Below are 24,124 nucleotides of genomic sequence, written 5' to 3'. Positions count from 1 at the left end.
GCCAGACCTGGGCAGTGCATGTCCATGTGGTGTAGATCTTTATGTGGTGCTTTACACAGTGTGACTTTGCAGTCTTAAATCTGTGTGGCAAAGTTTCTGGGGGGGGAAAGTGCTGCCTAGCACTGCATCAGTGGGTGCCTGCTTCTTCATGGAGGCCCCATAATTGGACCTATTTAAAGCCAGGCATGACCCTGCACTAAATAGCATGTTCCTAAGAGCAGCTCTAGATTAAAAAAAATCCACAGGCTTAAAAGAAAAATAAAGAAAAGCCCCAGAAAATTTACTGGCACAAAGATAGAAAGGCTTGTCTACCCTGTGTTGTGTTGACAGAATAAAAAATTAAACTGTCCATAATTGATTCCACAGATGAAAAAATAAGCTGAGGTTGCTTTCTTTTCAGTTTTTCTGACCCATGTGTTGCAAGGTGTTACCCATTTCCAAGTGTTTCAGTGGAAATTGTAGGTGGGCATCAGCATCTTTCCAGTCTGGCTCTGGCCTTGCTCTGCCTTCGGTCCTGCCCCACTAAGCAAAGCCCCAAAGCAGTTTGCTGTGCCTCTCGTGGCTGGGCTGTCCCTGTGGTCCTGGGCTGAGCCTGTGCCATGCTGAGCTCTAAGCACAGTCCCAGCCTGGTGGCAGGGCTGTCTGTCCCAGGCTGACTGAAGCAAGGGAAATCTGCTCTTGACTTGAGCTGAACATGGTACATGTAATCTGTTTTCAAATATTTGGCTTTAGGAGCACGTTGTTCCTGTAACAGAGCTGTTTTGAACACAGCTCAGAAGGCATTTCTACTGACTGCAACTTTCAAACTGGGCCTTTGGGAATTCACTTTTTCAGCTTTGCCAAGTTTGCCACATTCCTTGGACCACCAGGTCAGGCAGGAACACTCCCAGTTCTTGCTATGTCTCCTTTGAAATAGTAACTTTCTAGAGCATAAACTGGCTTGTATAGAAAAACCAAGAGTCATTAACAACATTAACTTTAGTGGCAATTAGAATAACATATTCCTGACTGTTGGCCAGATTGTTTAGGTCATAGGGTAAAATATTCTTCTTGTGTAAAGCCCTGCAGACCTTCCACTGTGCTACAGGGGAAAAAGTGGGGGGGGGGGGGGGGGGGGAGGGTGGAGGAGAAAAAAAAGAGAAACAAAAAAGCCCCCCCACATTTTGGGTAATGAGGTATACTTTTAAAACTGACCTCTCAAATTGTTTCTCTTACTCATAAAAGAAGATTGTTAGAACCATCATTAGATATGGCAGGATCACTTGAAAATTACTTATAACACTGAAGTGTTACCCTGTCTTTGGAACTCATCAGTGATTGTTTATCCTGATCATTTATCCTGGTGCTGCCTGCAGTTCCCTTCTGCTGGCGTTTGCCCACAGCCTTGTGCTGAGCACACCCCACCAGTGTGAGCTGTGTGCCTGTGGTGCTGTGCTGTCCTCACAGTGGTGTTTAGTGCACGAATTCCTCCAGGTTGATAACTGTGATTATTGCAAAATTTTTAAGCATTCTAGATAAAAACTACTTACTGTTGAATTAAGCTCACTAAAATCCAAGGCTTAAAAATGGAATCTTAAAAATTAGCTGTGGCAGTAAATGCATCTATCTGTGCTCGATGCCACAAGGCAGCCACTGATTTTTGGAGACTGCAAAAGGTCCTGTTGGCTCTGGCAACCAAGAAGCCCCTTTGCTTGGTGGTGCACAGACGTGTCTCCTCAGAGCCAGGCCCAGCTCCAAAGCCACCCCTGCCTGTGGTGCCAGCAGTGCCTTGGCCTCCCTGTGGTGACCCAAACCCCTCTGGCAGTGTGCTTGCACCCACAGGCAAGGTGCTCCTGCAGTTCCTGCCAGCAGGAAAACTGCAGCCTTAATTTGTGAACTGCTACAGCAGAGCTCTGCAGAAACGAGTTCCCGAGGAATGCTTGTGGCCTGCTGTCCTCATCAGGGAAACTGAGCTCATTGTGGGAGCAGCTGGGCTGCGTTTGAAGCTTTTCCTTGCTGCCTGGACCACCCATTCCCATCACTGCCCTGGCTGCTGTGCTCCCCTGGGCAAGGAGCGAGCGTCTCCCCAGGGCCGCCCGCACCCCACACACCCTGCTGGCAGCCTGTGCTCGCAAGAGTAGAGACAAAGGTCAGAAACCCAAGAAACACCACAGATTTTTCTCAGCAGTGTTTGGTAATAGCAAGGCGAGCACACAGTGTGCAGCTCTCAGCAGAGGAATCTGAAGACCATTTTGTTTGAAGGACAGTAACACCGAGGTGTGGCAGACATGTACGATTCCTTCAACTCGCCAAAACCAGAAAAAAAATCCCATTGTAAAGCAGTGTTACATTTGCTAAGTAATTTTTGCAAGCTTCACTCTTGTGTTATTTGACATACAGCTCTGTCAAGCAACGACGCTTTTGAGAAGTTGCCTAGAGGATCAGATTTCCCATTCAACAGGGAATTAAAAAATGTTTCTGGAATTTTGCTTTGCAGTGGGGAATCTATTTTCTTATCTCACATTGTACAATTTACTTTTCCTAAAGCAGTGTGCTAAATTATTTGTTATTGTTGGACTCGGTCGAGCAGCTTTATCCCTGGTGTAGTCATGAAGTATTGGAGTAAAACCAAGGATGAATTTGTCACAGTGTACTCAGCAGATCAGCTGGTCTTTAGGTTAACTCTCAAAAGACAGAATTTCTGCTAAAAATATTAGTGAAGGTCCCTTAAAGCTGCCCAAAGTTGCCTAAAACCTTTCTTCTTCAGGTTGTGGCAAAGTCGGTTCAGAAGTGCTTCCCTGAGGCCTTTGTCAGCAGGCAGCATGGACGCAGGTGCCAATTCTTTAGGTTACATTTATATGCTTGGACTCTTTTTATAGGTTTCTGTCATAAAACTGGAGAGTTGACATTCTGATTTATTAACTATCAAGTCTGCAGGACACAGGCTTTAAAAAGATTGAATGAGCTAAAATGTTTGTGATTGCAGTCTGGAATGAGACACTGTATAAAGGTGTGCCAAGTAAATATGACAAAATGTAAGTGATAATTTGAATATATACATTAAATGATGTGTGAAATAAAGCAAAGCTAGCATAGGTTTAAAAGTGACTTACTATTTGGTGAAGTAGTAATGTAAGAGAACCAGAATTGTGGGGTTTTTTTTCATTACAAGACATTTTTATTTAAGGAAGAGTCTATAAAGCATGAGGTTCAGCTAGTGGCATTTTATTGAATAAAAATAGTATAGATGATGACTTACAATATGGAGTGCTTAGTGAGTGATACTTTTTATAACTAAATCCTTAAATTCATTACTGCTGTGCAAGTGGCATATCTGATTTGGCAAGATGAATATTATATCTTGCCCTTAATGGAAATTTTGTAGTAGAATGGTATGTATAATTTAGCAGTAAAAGAATCTGTAAATGTGCAGATCAGTTAACTGCTAAGAGGGAGGCACACACCAACGCAGGCTCTGATTTTTGATATTTCCATTGCAATTGGAAGGACACGTCATGTTACGAGTGCTCCATGGAAAGCTGCAGAGTGTTTTACACCAGTTGATTTATGTTACCCTGCACAGAGCAGAAGATGGTATGAAATGTGCTCTGGCTGGATAGTGGTAGCAGAGCTCTAGCCATGTGTGTCTGAATTGCAGTGCTTGTGGTAACCAGTTTTTGTCTTTAATAAATTTTATTTTCAGCTTTGCTTCATGTTCTCAGCATTGGTTGTCCTTAATCTTTTTGGTGCTGATCTGATTTTAGAAACAATTCATCTCTCTGTTTGCTGGTCCTTCCTTAATGGCTTAAAACCCAAATGTAGCCCAAACCAACAAGGTGGCACCTCCCTCCTACTTGGCTGAGAGCAGCTCCCTTGCTTTTGGGGTCAGCCAGTGTGTGAGGATCTTTTCTGCTGGCAGTCTGTGGTTCTGTTTCACTTTCTGAATGACTTCCCAAGTGCTCCCATCATACTGACAGGGTGTATTAAGAACATGAGTTCTTGTGGAGGCAAGTGAAATAGTGCAGGTGTAGCACCTGGGGCTGTATCACCTCTGTTGGGGAACCTGTGCGCAGAAGAGGCAGAGGCAGCTCTGTTTCAGCTGGTCACCAAAGCCTGGCCACTATGGCTAGTGTGCATAATGGATGCATGCATAATGGATGCTTTCCCTGCTTAGAGGGCAGCAGGGACTTAGAAGGGAATTTTCAGCTCTTTGGCCTCTCCAGAGAGCCCAAGCAAGGGTTGTCTGCAGTGCTGCATGGGCTGGCTTCAGGTACATGTGGGTGTCCACTGTGGCTAAGGGGGTGTCCTGGAGGCAGGAGGATGTGGCTGCAAGCTTATCCCTCACAAAGGCCACTGAGGGTGTCCTGGGGGGAGTGAGCAGCTGTCCTGCCACCCCCGCTCTCCTGCCATGGCCAGTGGAGAGCCAGCTGCCCCCTGCGCAGAGCTGCCACCTGCACAGCCCTGTGGTGCTCAGCCCCCCACACTGGGGTGTTTCTGGAGCTGTCAGAGAGCTCAGTCTCCCTGTGCACAAATGCAGATAAAAACTTGGGGGGGTTGGCAAAGATGTATGTGCTAGCCCGCACTCTGGCCACAGAACAAGATAAAAAATATTGGAGAGACCTGAAGGTCAGATGTACTGTATCTGCTCTCAGCTAGGTCAGCACAATGTCAGGCTCATCTGCCCAACCAAGTGCCTCTCATTAGTTCAGCAAGACCTCTCATGTCCTGGGGTACCTGTGTGCTTTGGGATATTCAGCTAGAGCGTCTTTTTCGCTTGTTGTTACTAATATTGGGGCTTGGGGGCGGTGGGAAGAGGAGAGCACTGAGAATTAAAATTCAGCACATGCCTTTTCTTCGCGGGCTGTAATTAATCTTGCCAATTTTTAAAGCTTTGAGAATCTGGTTAAGTGATAAAACACTAACAACTTTATATGACAGAGTTAGAGGCTCCCGCTATACACCCACCAGAGAAGATTAGGAGAGAGTGTTTGCAGGATTCGCACTAAGCAGCAGAGAATACAGTTGAGAATTGTTGCACCACATGATATAAAAACCACATTAATATAATGAAAGGTGTCGGGAATAATGTGAGAGCGGCTGTAATTAAATGTATCTTAATAAGCGCAACATCCTTCCTAAAGCTCTTGTTTTTCAGACCTTTCAAACTTAGAGATGTTCTTGCTATTGGCAGGTGGCCTGGGAGGAGAGCTGGAGAGCGAAGCAAAGGACAGCCGGGCCCTGGAAGAGAGGAACAGTGTGACGAGCCAGGAAGAGAGAAATGAGGAAGATGAAGACATGGAGGATGAGTCAATTTACACCTGCGATAACTGTCAGCAGGACTTCGATTCACTGGCAGACCTGACTGAACACAGGGCACACAACTGTCCTGGAGGTAATGTTAAACTAGCTTTACAGTTCTGACAGGTGGTTAGCTGGGTAATTGGACATAGCAACAGCTTGAGGCCTCAAGTGAGATTAAAGAATTAATAATGTAATTTTACAGTTAATGTAATTTTATTGTGGTGCCTTGGGTAGCCTTTGTTCACTCCTTTAATAAAATTAAAATAAAAGCAACAGCTTTCCAATTGGAATATGTCAGTAATTACGTTAGACAAAAATGTTGTGGGGTTTTTTAATGCTAGGAGTTTCAGGCAGGTATTTTTCCCTCTCTCTCCAAATGTAGGAAGATTAAAAAAGTTAAATGACAGAAGTGTGCAAAATTCCCAGGAAAAAAGCCCTCTGAACCCCTAAAAGAACATGATGATTTCTGAGATTAAAATTCATAGTGCGAGTTCTGTAATCCCACCCTAAAAATACAGCATTCTCCCTAGGTTATTATTACATTGCCTTTTGAATTTTATGGAAGTGAGGATGGCATCAGCCTACGCTGATCTTGATTTTACCTTCTGTAAAGTGAGAACAAGCTCAGAGCACTGGTGTGAACAATTGCAACATACCTTGCTTTTCCAGGGCTGCCTCTGCATGGCCAGCAGTAGCAGCAGGTACTCAGCCGAGCACGCTAAGCCGATTTACAGGGGTAGGAAAAAGCTTTGCAGATTTTACCAAAGATTAAATCAAATCTTAGGAGGGGGAGCACAGAATATGTTCATATGTATTTAAATCAGGGATTCTTATCTTTCACCTTCCCAGAGTTGAATACTCTGCCATCGCGTCTTCCTCCACACTCATCTAAATTATTTTTAGGCAGTTGCTGTTATGGCAGACGGGTAGGTCAAGGCTGGCAGAAGGCAGAAGGGTTAGTGGTTAGTTTCTCCTCTGGTGTAGCAGTATCCCATCATTTTTCCCCTGAGTGCATGTTCCTCCTGGCCACTTAATTTGTTTTGTAATTAGTCTATGTTTTCTGCTCTCCTTTTTGGGCATAAGTAAAATGATCAGCCAAAAAAAAAAAAATACAGGGAATGGAATACAGCAAGGGAGGAAGGGTAAGGAGGAGGCTTTGGCTTGGTCTGACTCCCACCCCAAGAGCACCCTCCCTTGTCTCACTCTCGCTTGCAGAGGGGAGGACTCCCTGCTCTTGTTCCCATCACCTGCTGGGAAGTAGGAGAGAGGGATGTTGGGGCTTTTCCCATGCTTGCAGTTGGGTAGGGATTGCAGTCCTAAGCCTGCCCCCAGGGCTCCTTGCTCTGCACTCTCATTTAAGCCCTACACAGGCTGCAAACTTGAAAGTGTGTAAAATCGAAAGGCCACTTCTTGCAGGGTAATTTCCCAGCCAGCTGACAGCCACAGCAATGGCCTGAGACTTCTGCACATGGCACTCTGCTGCAGGGGAGTAAGCAAGAACATGTAACTTTCTATTCAAAAAACTCTGTTTTCCCAACTGGAAGGCAAAGGGCACAGCCCATGTGGACGCTGCTCCTTTCCAAGGAAGAAGTGCCCTGGGCTGCCACTGCTCCATCGCTGCCCGCTCTCCTCAGTTGTGCTGGGACAGTTGCTGGGGCTGAGCCCCACAAAAGGAGGCTCCTTTCAGCCCAGATGTCTGCTTGGATCTGGTTCTGTGTGTGGTCCCCAAACAGCTGTAATGGCACAATGGCAGAGGGCAGCGGGCACTGCTGACAGGGACTCCAGGGCAGGAGTGTAAGGTTATGACAGGTGACAGCAGTGCTATGAAAAGGAGCAATTCTTTTCTGGAGGCAAATCTGCATTAAAACATAGCAACCTAGAGATTCTATTAATGTAAATTCAGTCAGTGTTTTCACACCTCAGGTTTTTTTTTTATCCTCAGTGTAGTATTCTCTTAGTGAGACTAAGAAATATAAATTACATTTTTAGGGATATATCAAAATAATTTTTCAGTATTCCCATTGGTATTCTTGATTGCAGGTAGCATAATTTTGTCTTCTTTTAATGTCTTCACATGTGTGGATGATTTACAAAGACATTTTGTCCCAAAAAGGCACCATATAACTATCTGCATATACATGAAATAAGTGCTAATTGTCTCCATGTGAGGATAATCCTTGTTCCAGAACTAGAGTGTCTGTTTTCTATTTAGTTTAATCTAGTGTCCTGAAGTGATTTAAAGTAAATAGGAAGATTGCACTCATATATTTTGGAATGAGAATGTTTCCATGAAGACAATCTGGAATATTGCTTGATATTCACATACCTTACCTTGGGGAAAAAACAACCCTTTCAGATACACCAGTTTGATGACATGGTCTGATAATCATGGGGATTTTTGAGGAAAGCATGTAAAATGTGTGTCTTTGTTCAGTTCATCTAAAAAGACTTGCACCACCTGGCTGAAAACCTAAGACCTCATTAGAAAGTGTGTTGAATTTTAAGATTTTACCCTACAAGAAGAACTCTTTGTCTGTGTCCTTAGTTACCCTGCACTCCTTTTCCCTGTGATACCTGCCTGACACACCTGAGGGTGTAATGCAGTGCCTGACCTCTTGGCAAGCTAGATTTTCATGTCTTAATCTGAAGCAGGGCTTTCAGTCATGTCTACATGGCTCCAGATCAATACAGGTAATATTTGTAGTGATAATATCACCAGGCTGATAATACAACATAACTAATGACTTCCTTTGGGATACTGAAGTTAGGAAGGTATTGTAGCTCAGGAGTGTTGCAGGATTACAAGAGATCACTCCAAAGAACAGGATAAACCATCTATTTCACTGGAATCCCTTAGAAATTCATTACAGCGTGCTGAAGTTATAATACAGTTTGAACACAGCTGCTTTGACATGTAAGGAAGTAACAAACAGCCATTCCCCTCCTTGCTTTTTCATGTATTTCAGACTTGTTTCTTTGAGGACAAAACACTGATGAAATCTAGACATCTCTGGTAGCATAGGTGCATGGCATTCCTTTTGATGTCAGTGAAGTAGAGATGTTCTCCTTCTGACAGAATTAGGTGCCTTTTATACCTTTTGCTCATGACTGATGTCTGTTATTGCAGGTTGTAGGTTCCCAGTGTCTATAGGGATCTGAAAAGGGCCTAAATGGGGGCAGCTTGTACCAAAAGAACATCACAATTCCTTACAGGCTTATATCTTCCCTTGTTTCCCAGCTTGCCCCCAGAAACAAGCACTCCTGCAGCAGTCCTGGAAACAGTGCCTTAAACTGTTTCCTTAAGCAGCAACATCTTGAAAAATACTCTGAGAACAAATAAAAACACCTAGTGTATACACTGGATGTGTTAAGCTTTTAAAATGACTTTAGAACTCACTGGTATCCCATATCCCCTAAACTAGATAGGGCTAAGTAATTGCCATTGGCATCATGTGCAGCCTTTTTTATGTGTTTTTGCATGCTGCTGTTACAGTGTAGGTGTAGCATGATGCTATCTTACAGCATTAGTGACAAGAGTAAAGAACTACATGTGGATTTACAACTTACTGTGTCCTACAACAAGCACCAGAGGCTCCCTACATCAAGAAACTATTCTGTGATAGATCACTGTCTGGTAGCTGGTGCCAGGTGGTTTGTTGTCTGACAAAAAGTGGCTAAAAAGTCACAAGCTTTGTCATTTGGCTTGTGTGTTTAATCCTGCATTAATCTGGGTTTAGCTCCAGTATTTTATTGTGGGGTTTTTTTGCTTCCTTCACCCCTTTCCTTCCCTGGGTCAGAATAGTCTCAGGTGAAGTTGTTTCTTCAGATTCTCAAGTGAATGTAGAGGTTCTAAAGCAAATTAGCACATCAGTGAAGCGGACAGAAGTAGGTTTTGGCTGGGTCTCTGAGCATTTCATGAGGTCCTTTCTGTTGTTGATAACTTTACAGGTTGTCTGTTTCAAACAGCAGCAGAGCTATATATGGATATTGCCAGCTTGGAAGCAGCTGATTTTTCTAAACTACTGTACGGTAGGAACTAGTTTATAATTAAAGTCTTGCAGTTGCTTCTTTTAAATGCCCTATAACTTGTAGGCTTACCTTTGAAATGAGGTACTGTAACTGTTTCATGCTAGTGTATAATTTTGCATTTTCTTTTATTTCACCTGCTACAAGAATTATAATTGCCATGCAACCCCATTTGTGGGATGCTTATCCAGAAACACATACAGCAGCTTGTCGACAAGTGACAATGTCTCATAAATGTTTTTGTCAGGTGGCATTTTTTACTTCCCACTGACAAACAGAGATGTCTTATATACATTTCCAAAACTAGCCCTTCCCAAAATTGTAATCTTTGTTTGCACCTGATTGGCAAATTAGTCCTTTTTCTCTCTTTTTGCTGCTGCTTTTGTTACATCTTTAAATTAATGAATTACTGATTGTCCTCTACAAAAGAAACTGAAATACAGTTGTGAAAAAGCAGTGTGGAAACTTAATTATACACCTAGTTTATACAGCTGTGTGTCTAATGACCTACTGGCCCTAATTACTGTGTTGTGGTTCAGTCTGAGTGCTCTTGTCCTTGCCAGAATTCTGCTCTTTTCTCTTAACCTGACTAGTGTTTCAAGCTTAAAAAAATAACAAGTTTCCTTTTTTTGTTCTTTTCTGCATTGTTGTGCTGAAATGCAGTTTCTCCTCTTTCCAGAGGTCATAGCAGTGTTTTAAAATTGGCACCAGAAAAGCTCAATAGTATCACAAACTGTAAAAACATGGATTTTCCCTGGAGTCCTCAGTTCTTGCTGTCCAGATCTGAAAATGGGCACCGGGGCAGTGTTTTTATTGTCAATCACTTGGAGGGCTTCAAGTGCAGGCTCCCGTCCTTAGTTTGTCATAGATGTCCCCTCTCCAGGTGCAGGGACAGCACAAGGGCTCCCCAGGGCTCCTCAGCCACCCTGGCCACAGTGCCCAGGTGCTGCACGTCTCCCTGCAGCTGGTATTTGTGCCCTCTGTGCTGAGAGCTCTGAAACCCCACATTTTTGCAGGGTTACATGTGGCTGAGTGGTCTGGGGTCTGGCTCCTCTGACTGCTGTCACCCCACAGGTGATGTTTGAGTTTACCTGGAGGTTCCCAGCCAGCCTGAAAAGAGGCTTTTTCAAGGACTTCTGCTTGCACGTGCCAGAAAATGAGTGTGCTGATAAGGAGCTGTGCTGACTGGCTTGCTGTGCAGGTGCTCAGTGAAATACATATTTATTGTGTAGAACATAAAGCACGTTCCCACATCTGAATGGGAGCTGAAGACAAACAGAAGCACAGCTGCAAGTCTCATGTCAAACAGGGCCTACAGCAGCCCCGGCCATGCCGAGGTTTCGCAGCGCATCCTGTGCAGCGCATGCTGAGGCACCAGCGCTGCCTCTGCCCCTGCATGTAGCAAATGTGCTTCAGTTCAGTGTAGTGCATGGTGTGTGGTGTGTCTGACCAAGTGGTGCTGAGTGTTGGGCTCCCTGACAGTGCTGCCCACCCCTCAGATCAGAGGGTCATCCACAGGCAAAGGTAGGTGAGAGCCCGGGCGTGCCACCCTGCGCTCAGCCCCTCGGCACGGCGAGGCGTCAGTGGGGCCGAGCCCCAGCGCTTCTTTCTCCATCTCTCCTGGATTCTGCAGGCATGCCAGTGCCTGTAAGGATTTATGGTGGGGGGACATGTGAATTCAAACAATGCCTGCTTGCCGTAAACACCCAGCTGGGGGTTTGCTCACGGAGGGTGTCCCAGAGCGGGAGCCCACGGCAGCTCCGTTCTCGGGCTGGGCAGTGTGCTCGCTGATAAGAGAGTGCCAGTGTGCCGGGCGCCATCCCTGCAAATCACCACGGCCACCTTTGTGCCGGCCCCCTGGGGATGGTGGCGAGGGAGGCAGCACCAGGCACTGTGTGTGCAGATAGGAGCGCTGCCAGCGCGGCTGCGGCCGGCTTGGTTGCATGTTACCAAAACCCCTGGCAGGAGGGAGGTAATGAGCTCTCCCCACCCCTTTCTCAGCCCCCACATGACCAGCAGTCACTGATGGCCTGTCTGCGCATTCTGAGGCTGCACAAAATTTCTTAGCCGTGATGATGTCTTTCCTCAAGCAGCATATGTTTTTCACACAGGAAGACCATTTTCCTTGTCATTTTTAAACATATGGCCCAGTGAGGAGCTGAGGATGACAAGTTAGCCTGCTTGTATTGGCAAGGGACTGTTTTATTCTTACTACTTTGAGTTCTTTTATCTGCTTTTATCTAGTTCAAAAAGTAGTCTGCAAAGTAAGCACAGGTATGCATGCATGTGGATAAAAGAGAAAGTGGGTGCATGTTTCAAATGGGGCCTCTTAAAGGAAAGGTGTCCTTTGGAGATCTTGAACAGGTTGCCCTGGCTGGCTGAGAAGCCGGTCTCTTCTCTTTCGCTGCACCTTTGGGTGCACACAGATCAAGGCACCCCAAATGCTGTGAAGCAAGAGCTGTGCTGGGTGCTGGCCATGGAGCTCCTGTGTGCAGCAGGAGCTGCACTGGGGAGCTGGAGCTGGAGCCTGCCCAGGGGAGCCTGCTCCCCTGCACCAGCGCAGGCCTCATGCAGCAATTCTGGGACACCACAGGTGCTGGAGTTCCACCTCCCCTTCTCCTCTTGCTTCAGATTTCTCTTTGCAAGGGTAATGCATTGCCATGGTACAGCAGAAGGAGGAGTGTGGGGGTCTGCATAGGGCAGGTTTGTTTCTCAGCATACAGAAATCTAAGTAAATAATGAATGGGTTTTATAAAAAAAAAAAATGAGGAGGGAGGGGTTTTCAGTGGAAAGAGTTCCTTCCCAGGCTGGAGCCTGGGAAGAGCTACAAGAGCAGCTGTGCCTACAGGAAGGAGGATCCCTGTTTGCCATAAGCAGGTCCCAGCATTCAGAGGGTTGTAGACAAAACCCAGTATATGAAACTCAATTCAGAACTGCAGTGAGGATAGCCTGGAGACTACAATAGCTATGTGCTTGTTACAAAGTGGCCTTTAATAAAGCCTTAGAGAGCTGAATGGAGGATGTACTGGGGTTGTCCTGTCTCAGATGGACAAGAGCATGGATTATTTCTGGCTAAGGACACTGCTGAAGGGCATGCATTGCCTTCCTGTGGGTTGTTGAGGGACAAAACTGATGGCCATATCAGCAGCCTTGGCAGATTCAGAGCCATTGAGATCTTCAGACTGCACATGTAAGCAGTGAAAAAGACATGCACTGAGAGTTTGTGTTTTTTTCCGGATTTCTTCCCCTATCCCATTGCAGACAATTGTGTGAGTATTCTTCATATAAGGATGGCTTATCCCATCATGCTGTTTCCCCAGAATGTTTTCCTAGCTGTCAACAAACTTATCTCAGCACTTTGTGGTGCTCTTAATTTAAATTATTCAGACAATCTTCTTCCATGAATTTCCATTTTGAAGTGCAGTTAGCTTTTCCTGTGGTGGGAATCCAGAGTTCAACTACACATTGGGGAAAAGCATCGCCTTTTGTTCACTTCACTTTTGTCACCTGCTTTCATTTGATACTCTCTGGTTCCCCTGGTGAAGGAGACAGTGAGCAATTGCCCCTTTCCCACCTTCTCCATCCCCTCATGCCCAAGCAGGCTTCTTTTGCTGCTCCCTCCCATCTCTAAGCCCCTGTTTGCAATCCTCTTGTTGATACCTTGTGTACCTTGGAGTAAGAGGGATGTGGTGAGGCATGGCTGGTGGGAGAGTGATGGGGTCAGCTATCTCCTCCATCACTTGTGCAGAGATCAGGTCACGTTGGTTTGTCTGTCCTGGCTCCCGAGCAGGAGGTGAGGACTTGTCCTAGTGTGAAGGCCTGGCAGACAGAAAGATGGTGTCTGGCCATGCAGGGGAAAAACAATTAAGACTTCAATGTTTATTAAGAAAAAAGCAACCAGCAGTGCATTTCAAGCACTCATCACACAGCATAATTTTGCTGTTGGAAGTAGTGGGATTAAACAAGTCTTTCTAATGTTGATTTCTTTGAATTTGCGGCATATAATTAAAACGAAATCAATTACAAACGAAGGAAGTGTGTGTACAAACATTGTCAAGAATTCCTATCTTTCATTTTTTAAAAACAAGCTCTAGAAAAAATCCCCACAGAAGTTCTGTAGTGCATATTTGAATGCTTTTGTTGTAGCCTCATTAAACTTGGCTTGTCTGCAGATACAGCTGGCATGTTATTAACTGTGCTCCAGGCTTGGGGAAGCCAGAAAGCAGCCTCCACCCCCTGGTGCCGGCTGGCTTTAGGGAAACGTGCCAGCATGGGTTGGTCCTCTTCAGCTGGCTGGCTTTGGGAGCGCCTGCTGGAGCATCCAGCGTGGGCCCTGGGTGCGGAGCGCGGGCTGGGCCTGCCTGCAGAGCCGGCCGGCAGCATGGGCTCCAGGACCCTGGCTGGTGGGAGCAGCAGGGACCCAGCCAGGTACGTGTCCTCCTGGGGCACCCTCAGCCGCATGCCTGGGTGGTCCGTGGGCGTCTCACGCCTTTCTTTGCAGGAGGCTGGCAAGAAGCAAACTAGGGATCATCTGCCAAGCGGTTCCTCTGTTCTCAACAAACTGCGTATTGGACTGAACCACTCCAATAAACTGAATAAGGGAAATATTTTCTCTGCACCTGCTGGAGAGGCTGTTGCTCTCCAAGCTAGGCTTGCACATCAGAGGACCTCCATGAGAGGTCCAAGCAGCTTCTGACTTCCTTCAAAGCTTTGGCAGCAAGCGTGTACATTTTGAATGCTGTTTTGTGTAAGTAATTTTAATAGGCACTTTTAATAGTAGGGTAAATGTTATCATTTCATATTCAATTTAAAATTGTTGAAAATATACTCACTAGAAATTTAAGTAAATTACATGTATTAAATATAGGTAACGTTATTCAAACATCTTGCTTATTACAATCAGTTTTCATTGTCTTAGCTAATGAAAAAATTGATCTGGCATTTTCAAGGCACTTGGTCTGTTCACGCTAAATACTTTGTAGGGCATTTAGGCACTTTGTAATCTTTAAACATTCTCGCAACCCCTTCCTGACAATTGTTCCCCTTCCTAAAAATTGGTATTTTTATCATCATGAAATTAAAAAGTTGTCATTCTAATTTGGCTTAAGTCTTGACTGCTACTGGACTGCTTCCTTCCTCCCTTCCATCTCCTGCCTTATGCTGGTAAAAGGTTTGTGTTGTCTTTGGGAGCTGACATTGCTGACAATTAAAGGGATTGATTTTTAGTCTGTGCAGCTCCCAGATCTGGTGCCCTGTGGAGCTGCACAAGCTTTATGCCAACATGAGGGGAACAAGAGGTCAGTGTTTGGGGGAGAACTCAAGACCTTCCCCATAAATACCCTCAGTTATTTTGGATGAAAATTACTGTGGCTGCGCCGATTTGCCTAATGACATGCATGAAATTGGTGGAAGAGCCAAGGTCTTTAATCCAGGTGGGTTTTGTTATTGGTGCCATCAGTAACGGTGGGAGTGAACTTCCTCTTGAAAGCATTATTTTTTTGGCGTGTGGGTCCATCTCTTCCTTAGGCTTCCTTGAAAATCATTCTCAGCCATAATGATGAAAGACTTTTTGGCTCCTCTTTTTGTTGCTACTCAATTACTGTTACACTTGCTGAGGAGGACATAAGGAAAGGCTGAAGAAACCCATTGCTTTTCTCTTCTCCAGGGAATCTGTTACATTAAACATTTGAATAGATTTTTGAACATAATTCCCAGTCACTTCCTCTACAGTGAACTCAGTTCACTCATGCAGACTTTGTACTTAATGACATCTCTTAAAATAAATGAGATTTGATATAATTTATACGAAATGGTCATTTTAGAAATCTACATCTACTAATTATTCATTAGAAAATTTGGAAAGACAGAAGTAGAGTAAATTTTCTTTATGGACTCGCAGTCTACAGAAATATAAATACACACACCTGTGTTTATTTTCTTTGAGGAAAACTGTATAGAGGTAATTTACTGGACTCCAAGAGTAGTGTAAGAAGGTTTGAAGTACATTATTCAATCTTCATCAATCAACCATAGCAACCAACCAAGCCCAAACCAGCCAAAAATCCAACATGCATCTAGGACAGTTATTTATGGTAGTACTTAGCTTGTGGTCTGTAGCTGCATCATTTGGGATTGTGCTTTTGTGAGTTCTGGCTGTGTGCTTGGGGTGGCTGCTCTCTGCCCTTTCCTCTCCCTGTTGCCTGTGCATGTGTCCCTTGAAGGCTTTTTCCCTGCTTGCTCCTTTCTGGACTGTCCCATTTTGCATCTTGTTCCCAACAGTCTTCTCTCTCTTGTTGTGCTGGCATTGGCCCTTTCCCAGCCTCACATGAAACACAGTTATTCACAGTTTATCCATTTAAGTGACACCTTGCTGTGTTATTGGTTTCTCCTTGACTCTCAGCTGCAGTTGCTCTCTTGTCCATTGTCCAGTGCTGGCTCTTCCTTGGAGCTCTGTGCAAGTGCAGAGCCTTCCTTGAAACATCCTCTGAGGACTGGCAGATCACCTTGGGGTGCTGGGAGAAATCACACTGCTCCATGTGCTGCTTCAGAGGCAGACCCAGCTAGGTTCAGGTGAACTAAATACATGTGCTAGTCAAATCTTTGTTCACAAAACCCAGAAAATTATTTAATTTGCATTCAGACCTCATCCTGGATAGCTGCTTGATGTCACCTTACAGCCCTTCACAACACCTTCCTCTCTTACAGACACTTGTCATAGTTTGTTTTACAAGAGCTGTTTCATGTAGGAACTGTATTCCAAGGAGTTTAATGGTATTGAGTGTGACTGGGTTTGATTGGGACCAGGCCTCTGGTACCTCTAAATAAAGCAGATAGTATTCCTTGCTTTTTATGGAGGATAGATTGTTATCTTTAGGAGGCAGTCATGATGCTGTTGCACTCTTCTTACAAAATAAGACAAATGAAACCCAACATTTAAAACAAAAGGAAATGAAACTGAGTAGGATTTTGTCTCATAGCTTAAATGAGAGAGTAGTGAGTTTTTGTCTGCCAGAAAACTGGAAATGGGAGGGAAGATGCTTTCTCTTGATAACTGGGTAAACATATATGTATCCGTGATGTACAAAACGCCTCATTTTAGATTAATCAATTCAGTTTTGAAGACATGACTAGCTAAAATTGACTATTGAAAATAAAATCATTACTTTGGGGAGAATCTCTCTCAATTAGAAGAGAAATCAGAAAAGCCAATTCTTAACAGCAAGTTGGGGGACAGTGATTTTGTAAGTGGCACTGGAGTTGGAAAAAGTGCAATCAGAGTTAGCAAAACTCCCTGTTTTTCCAGAGGCTGCCCCAGTAATTGGCTGTGCATGTCTGGATTGCCGAGTGACAGGCGGGAGGCTCTGCTCTCAGAGAGCTTGGCCTCTCTGAGCAGAGAGGAGAGGAAAGGAAGGGAGGATGGGGAGAAAAAACAATTTGTGAACTTGCCCCTTTTCAGATAGCAACTGCTCTTCTCCCGTGCCCAGGATCACTGAAAACAGCCAGCAGCTGCATCCCACTCTGCTTTTGCTGTCAGCCAATGTCACTGCAGAAACCTCCATAGTTTGAAGGAGCCACTGTTTGTATACAGGGAGTAGAGGAAACTCATGGAAATTTTGTGGTGTGTGGGCTGCTCTGGATTTTACTGTGAGGATGGAAGAACTTCACAAATGTTTTAAATTAGGCTATCCTTGATAAGTCTAGTGGTATGGACCCCAACCAAAATTTCAGGGGAAAAAAAAGTTGCTCTGTTAAAGCAGACATGAAAAACAATGAAGGGCTTAACTTTTGTCCTGAGGGTGATAAAACAGCACCACACAGCTGAAAATCAATCTGACCTTCACCCACGTGATGCTGTTGTCTCAGTCTGTCTTTCATTTCCTTTGGTTGAGTGAAGGCCACGGCATTCAGTAGGGAGAAAAGCCAGAGGGAGGTGTGGAGAATCCTGTTTTCTCTGGAAAGGCTTCGGTGCTTGCATAAGTTCCCTCTATAAAGTGAGTTGCTGTAAAACTTTGAATTATTTCATTAAATTAATTTTTAAAAAATATTCTTCTCTTAATAGGCAGCAATCACATTAAGGTGAAGAAGATATGTGCTGTAAAAAAAATGTGTTTGTGATATAAAACATTCTGTTTTAATTAAACCTAGAATTAGTTGGTGTTTTGAAATGAAGGCTTCATGCAGCAACAGGAAACCTGCACATTCATTTAAAACATAGAAATTTGTACCCAAAGGGGAGAAAAAAGGCAATTATTTTTTCCTGAGATATTTGAACATTGTGTTGTGAGGTTTGCACAAAGAGAAGGTACCCAGATACCAAGATATTTACATAAATAAATCAACAATTAGGGCTTGTGTATAAGCAATATTATTGATTTTCAAAACAGAGGTACAATTTCAATCCGTGAATTACTCATTTTACACAACATCTTGCAGAAGTGGTTCCCACCTCATTTTCCTCAAGATAGAGAAGGAACTGAATGAATGGGTAAAATCTGTGCAGAATTTAATTCTACTAAACAACAGAATCAAGCAAAGGGGAAACTAAATGCATTATCACATCTTGATGTTCTTTTTGACATCTTCAAAGCAATTAAAAGTGCAATTCATAGCTGTTCATCCAATCCCTGCTTCTTCCATCCTTGTTGAATTTAAACACAACCCAGAACCAAGAAGTTCCCAGCTATTTCTCTTGGAAAGCAATAAGTTTTCCACACTGATTTTACAAAACTAAGATTACTGTAAATTCTGCCTACCCTGAACTGCAGTTTTTCTGATTCATCTCATTACACATGGATAATGTCCTTTCATATCAGTCATAAACTACTCTGTTACTTTATATTTTTGTGCCATATATTCCCTAGCTACTGTAGCACAGAGACAGGGAGGGCTACCTGTTATTTTCTTTGTTCAATAATTGTTGCCTGTTTTAGGAAAGTCTATAAGAAAAGTCTCTTGTTAAAAAAATAATGGCAGGGATTGGATGTGGCTGCAGAGATGAATCTCTGCTTCATAAAGGTTAAGAATTCAACAATTTGTTCATTACTCTATTTTGAATAATGGTATTAATTTGTGACTGTAGCATTTTATTTAAGTGTGGTTTGTCTGATGTACTGACCATTGCAGATGCTTTTGGTATTAAAAACCCCAAAATGGTAAACAGAAAAGATGTTGGGACCTTTCCCTGGCAAGCTCTGCTACTCAGGTCTCTGTACGATATGCCAAAATGCTATTTGCATAAATATAGAATTTAATAAGTTATCATTCTGATTAACGTCATTAACTGCTTAACTACTGTAGAAATTGGCTTCCAAAGTTGCTTGTTGGTAGCTGTTGCTCTCCACGTCATTCCATTTGCTGTCTCACTGGGGATAATGGTATGCAAGGGAAAGCAAGAAGGTCAAGGATCTTTTTGTTTAGTCTCTTTGCACATTAAAAGTTCTATTATGTGTTTGTATTGCATGTGGTTTCCAGTCGGTTGGCTACAATGCTTTCAAGATCCATTGATGATGAGTTTGTGAGGCTAAATATATCTTGTGGATTATGACTACCAAGCTATCAGTTTGTGCAGCAGTCAGGGCCAATATTTAACAAGTGTTTTTCAGAATGAGGAATTTTGAAATAGAGTCAAATGATCTTACAAAAGGGGTTAACAGAAATGCCAATACAGAAGATGACAGCAAATGCTAGGCCTGTGCTAGCTGTGTGGGGGTGTTTGGGGCTCTGCTATGCTGTTTGTGGGGGAAGTGGTTCTTAGGTTGGGTTTTTTATGGGTTTTCTGGATGTGGGGGAGGGCTGTGGCATTGTTGTGAATGACACAGCGGCCACAAAGCTGAATGGGTTGAACAAAAAAGTGGTGTCCTCTGCAGCCATCCCTTTCTCTCCCCGGCAAGGCGCGGGGCAGCGTGCTGCGGTGGGGGCAGCGCAGTGGGGCTCCCGCTGGAGCCTCCTCTGAGCGTCCCCTGTCCCCCGTCCCCTGTCCCCCGTGGCTGGCAGGGCAGGCAGGCTCCGCTGGGACCTCGCTGCTGCTCCTTGCCTGACATTCAAGGGAATGCAAAACCAGACTGCAGGATGCAGCCGCGTCTGAAGGGCTGGCACAGCCGCCTTGCTTGTTTTCACTCTCTAGCTAGTAGACTGACCTTTTAAAAAAACAGTTTCAGCTGCTGTGAAACACTGACAATAGCTTTAATAGATTTCATTTTAGAATTAAATAGCTCTGGTTCCATTTCGATAATGTAAACTAGCAGCCATGAGCATGCTTTAGCTGATTGTTTCAGGCTGTGTACAAACTCAGGCAAACGTCACTGCCTCCTTGCCAGGGGTTAGCGCAAGATGCTCACCTTCTTTGAAAATCAAAGCACAGATTTTATTTTTTTTTAAGCAATTTGTGTTCTGACTGACTTCTGAGTACCTTCACACCTGTCAAGTGAATCCAGTGTGCTTGTTCCCAAGGGCAACCCGACATCTGGGAAATTCTGCCTCAGCCCCAACTGGTCCCCTTTGAAGCACCTTGGTATTTTGAATTGAAATTGTGTTACACCATCACACATCATCCTTTGCATTATTCTGTTCTGCTCCAGTATACCCCTGCTTTCATAAATTTCAGTTTAAGTCTTGCTCTTGGGCTGTTTCAGGAGTGTTGCAGTTATCTGTAAGCTGTCTTGCTTTTCACTGTGGGGCTGGTAAGCTCAGAAACATCTGCAGGCAGGGTCAGTCCAGCTTGCTATTCTTCAGAGAATATTTACAAAGTTTCATAAGGCTTGGACCCATACCCACACCCATCCTAGATGCAGCGTCTACAGATTTATCCCCAGGGCCTCTTACAAGCATTGCTTGTATTACTATCTAGAGCTATCCCACTGCAGAAATCCTCAGGAGAGAGAAGTGGACAAGAGTACTTAGAAACATCTGTTAAAAATTCAGACAAACACTCCACTGTCACTAGAAGCAGTTGGGATGGGACGAATGAAATTTACCATGTGGTGCTACAGCAAAAAAGGGACTTTTTTTTGTTCCTTCACTTTTCCTTTAAAATGGATAGTTTGGTCAGTAGATACAGAAAAATGCCTCTGCAGAGCACACTTGGGGTGTATAGTGCTTGTAACCAATGTCACAAACTGACTCCACAGCCAAGCCTTGTGGTCTTGTGGGAGTGCTGTTTCCCAAGTGCTCACATTTGATTCATCACACGCTTTCTACTTGTTTCAAGAAACCCTGCATTAATTGTGCAGACCTAGAAAGTGGTGACATTAGGAAATAAATTGACTTCAACATGACTTTTCCATTGCTTAGGCAAAAAAGAAGAAAAAGTTGCTGTAACAAATCTAATGGATGAATTCTCTAACTGGTTGCTCTTTTGTGTGTAGCTACATTCTGGATTCAGCGAGTACTTGATAAATATTGTCATTTGTCCTTGATGATGTGTCATGAAGTTACAGGCAATTTGGCAGAGAAAATAAGTTTTCTTGAGTATGAGGCCAGACTTGTGATGATGTGTTTCTCCACTGAAGTCCAGCTCAGCCCTCCACCCGACCCCATTCCCCACAGAGCACTCTCAATCCCCCTTCCCATCCTCTGCTTACCAGCAGGACAAGAAGCAAGATGAGCGGTGCTGTCTGGTGGGGTGACACACGTGTGCTGATTGCCTGGGACAGGCCCAAGAGCAGGGATAAGTGCTGACTCTCCTCTTAGCCTTTCTCTCAGCAGAGACATGAACTGGAGTCTCTGCCCTACCCAATCAAAGGCAGGTTTACTGATCTTAGAGAAACTCAATTTCTATCCAAGAAACTCAATTTCTCGTAGCCATGTATCCCCAGTATGGTGTAATTCAAAAGTTAATAGGAAGGGACAAACAGTTAAGACATATGACAGGCAATATGATGACATAAACCTTGTTTTCTTAGGATGCCAGGCTGAAAAAATGAACACAAAGCTCCTGAGAATAACTGAGTCACTTCAGATTGCCACTTGATGGACAATGTTGGCTTTGTTATCACTCTGCAGGTAGCGAGGGGATAGGGTTAGGGAGAATTTCCAGGAAAGTAGGGGAGTTGTTATTAGAAGGGTAAAGCTTCCACTGCCACGCATCCCCTGTAGTGGACCCTGCATTACCCTGGTCCCTCCTCCTTTTAGGAGCCTTTTGAGGAAAAGTCTTCTGTGACAGGAACATCTCTCAGGTCTTTTAATCTATGAGCTGCCAGGTGAAAGAATGGGGCTAGGGAACAAAAGACACTCAGATACTGCAGACAGGCTTTTGTAGGATCTGCCACGTCAGCTGTCTCTTATAAGGTCTGCTGTATTTTCTGTTGATGGTGCTTTTCCCCTGAGGATTTTCCCACACCTGGGAGTGCCTGCCATAAGCTGCACTGATATTTTCCTCAATGCCTTTCATTTCTGTGTACAGATGGAGCTGGGATATCACACACTGTCCTTGTCCTTATTCTGTTCTGCTCCTTGGCAGTCACAGCTTTCCTGGCTGGAAGCTTTCATCCCAGCTCCCTCTCAGCCCTTTCCAGGAGGGGCTTTGCAATTATTTATAAGCTAGCTTGTCCTGTTTTCTGACATTTTCAGTGTAGTCTGTGGAAGAGTAAAGCTAAGTATGTGTTCCCTGGTTTTACACGGAGCAGAAAACTTGAAGTAAATGTTGGTGGTCTGAGTTAGCAAGATATTCTTTGTTTTTTAGGGTGTGGGGGACCCTCCTTTTAATTCAAAGGTCTTCTGGGTGGAATATATTCCAGTGGCCCGTAACTACCTCTTGCCTTTAAAGTATTTGGAGATCCTGGAGGGGCAGGCAGCTTGCTTGCATGCTTTTCAAGGGGAGGCTGGCTGTCCTGCTTATCTTGTATTCCTACTCCCCATCCCCAAGTGGGTTTTCTGTCTCCTTCCTCTTGTCACATGTCAGAATAAGACATCCTGTGATTTACCTCATTCACCTTCCACTTGCGTGCTGAAGCTTGAGATTTTCCGCAATACAAGAGGCAAAACTATAATGATTTAGGCCTCAGCACTGCTGGAGTCATCTTTAGATTTTTTTGTCTGAGATAAATTTCTGTTCAGGCTGAAGAGAGCAGCATTTTCTTGCCATGCTGCTGCAAATAGGTGGGAGGAGTGACTAACTTTTCTTCTGGAAGTAGTAAAGTGGACTGGCTTGTCTGCTGCCCAGTGCTACAGATGTACTTACTTGTACAGTGTATGATGTACTTACTAAGTCACCCCCTCCTCCACCACATTGCTGTTTTGGTTACCTACATGCATATGTGAGAGAGAATTATAGGTCTCCCAGCTGCCTTCTCTTCCAAAGATAATTAAAGTACAGAGTCTCTTCTAAGGAGAAATGCATACCCTCTCCAACCTTATAAATACAGAAATAGAATTTTTTTATTTTGCTTTCAACCAATCTTAGATAAAAACTGATGGTTGCAGCTGAATCTCGCTTAGAGTTTTTCATTAAAACTGTTCAAAGCAAACTACAGGGTGGAGGATCTCCTGTGAGCCAAAACTAACCTCCATGTTCCTGCCAGTGAATCTGTATTGCCAAATTTCACACAGCCGTGCTCTCTAGCACCTCCTTTGAACACGAGTGTGGTTCTGGAGGCCGTTTTGAAGCTTCCACTTGAAACACTCTCCGTGAGCTAGTGGAGCGTTTTTCTGGCACTTAAGGTTCTGTATCTGGTAGCTGTCTGTGCTATAGAGGACAATGAGTCATGGCTTGCTAAAGGAGAAAAAAGGATTTCTTAGAAAACCTTTGAGAAAAGCTGAGGTGGTTTTTCAGCTGGAAATGCTGGCGGTGTCTGTGGTGGAATTGGTGTGGCAAGTTACCTCTGCAGTATTTCTAAGAATTACAGGTAGTGTAGTGGCTCATCTGAGTACCCTTTTTGTATGATTTTTGCAGCTAGTGACTTTCTCCTAGTATAGCATATTTCTTTCATATTTTTCACTATTTGTACTGCTGGATATGGGGATTTGTATCTTGCTATACTTTTATTCTTAATGATAAACTTGAATTAAAAAAGTGCAAAACCCCTCACCTCCTGCTGGAATCTTGAGGAATTATGGGTGTTCATCATCCCAAACAGTCAAGCAATTGTGCTGCAGACCTCACTGTGAGTTGGTTCCTTTCTGTAGTTTACCAGATCATTAATGTTTCAGTTGGCTGGCTCTGAATTCATGACAGCAGTACATGTTAACAGAACTGAGTGTGCTGCTCCAGTCTCCCAGCCAGCCTGTGAGGCTGGCATTTGGGAGACAGCAGCAGCGCAGTCTGAGGTGGCCCTGCAGGGTGTGGATGTGTGTCTGAGCCAGCAGGTAAAGGCACAGGGAGGGTGCTGCCTTGTGCTCCTTGGCTCAGGCAGGTCCCCAGGTCACCTCAGGGATCCCCTGCAGCAGAGCCAAACAGTCTGTGTTGGTTCCTCGGCTGCTGGGACTCCACTGCAATCACAAACTTAATTGCAGCTGTTTTGGACATGGGCAAAGCTCATTGCAGATGCCCTTTGTGATGCAGCAGGGCTGTCCCAGTGTGGGACAAGATCCTCCCTCTGTGCCCCAGGCTGGATCTGTGATAATACCTGGCATGGCTGCTGGTGCACTGCTGACACTTTGCTCATTCCCAGTTATTTAATCATTTTTTGTACAAAATAAAAATATAGTTTTGTTACAGCAAGAAAAAAGATTTCTGAAAGGCTGTGATTTAATTCTTAAATTTCCCACCCTGCTTTAGGCCTCCCCTGAGAAAGAAATGCTCACAGAAGGGAGAGGCAGTGAGGACAGATGCTGTGCACCTTGGAGCTGGTATGGCAGCTGATGATGCACAGACCTTGAGATG

At 44.2% G+C, this 24,124-nt stretch overlaps 1 protein-coding gene across 8 annotated transcripts in view; it reads left to right on the top strand.

The window, feature by feature from the left end:
* ZNF423 (zinc finger protein 423) overlaps positions 1-24,124 on the top strand; it is a 282,260-nt gene that overhangs the window by 116,576 nt on the left and 141,560 nt on the right. For 4 of the 8 annotated variants that reach the window (XM_077185130.1, XM_077185131.1, XM_077185132.1 and 1 more), the window contains 2 exons: positions 5,171-5,371; positions 9,229-9,309. In XM_077185130.1, coding sequence (XP_077041245.1) covers positions 5,171-5,371; positions 9,229-9,309 — 282 coding nt within the window. Of the gene's footprint in view, positions 1-4,941; positions 5,089-5,170; positions 5,372-9,228; positions 9,310-13,604; positions 13,735-24,124 lie in introns of those variants that run through there. The other 4 variants (XM_077185136.1, XM_077185133.1, XM_077185134.1 and 1 more) reach the window with 4 other exon arrangements.

This window comes from Agelaius phoeniceus, chromosome 12 (genome assembly GCF_051311805.1).
Source record: "Agelaius phoeniceus isolate bAgePho1 chromosome 12, bAgePho1.hap1, whole genome shotgun sequence".
Lineage (NCBI taxonomy): Eukaryota > Metazoa > Chordata > Aves > Passeriformes > Icteridae > Agelaius > Agelaius phoeniceus.
This window is presented reverse-complemented; position numbering and strand designations above follow the sequence as displayed.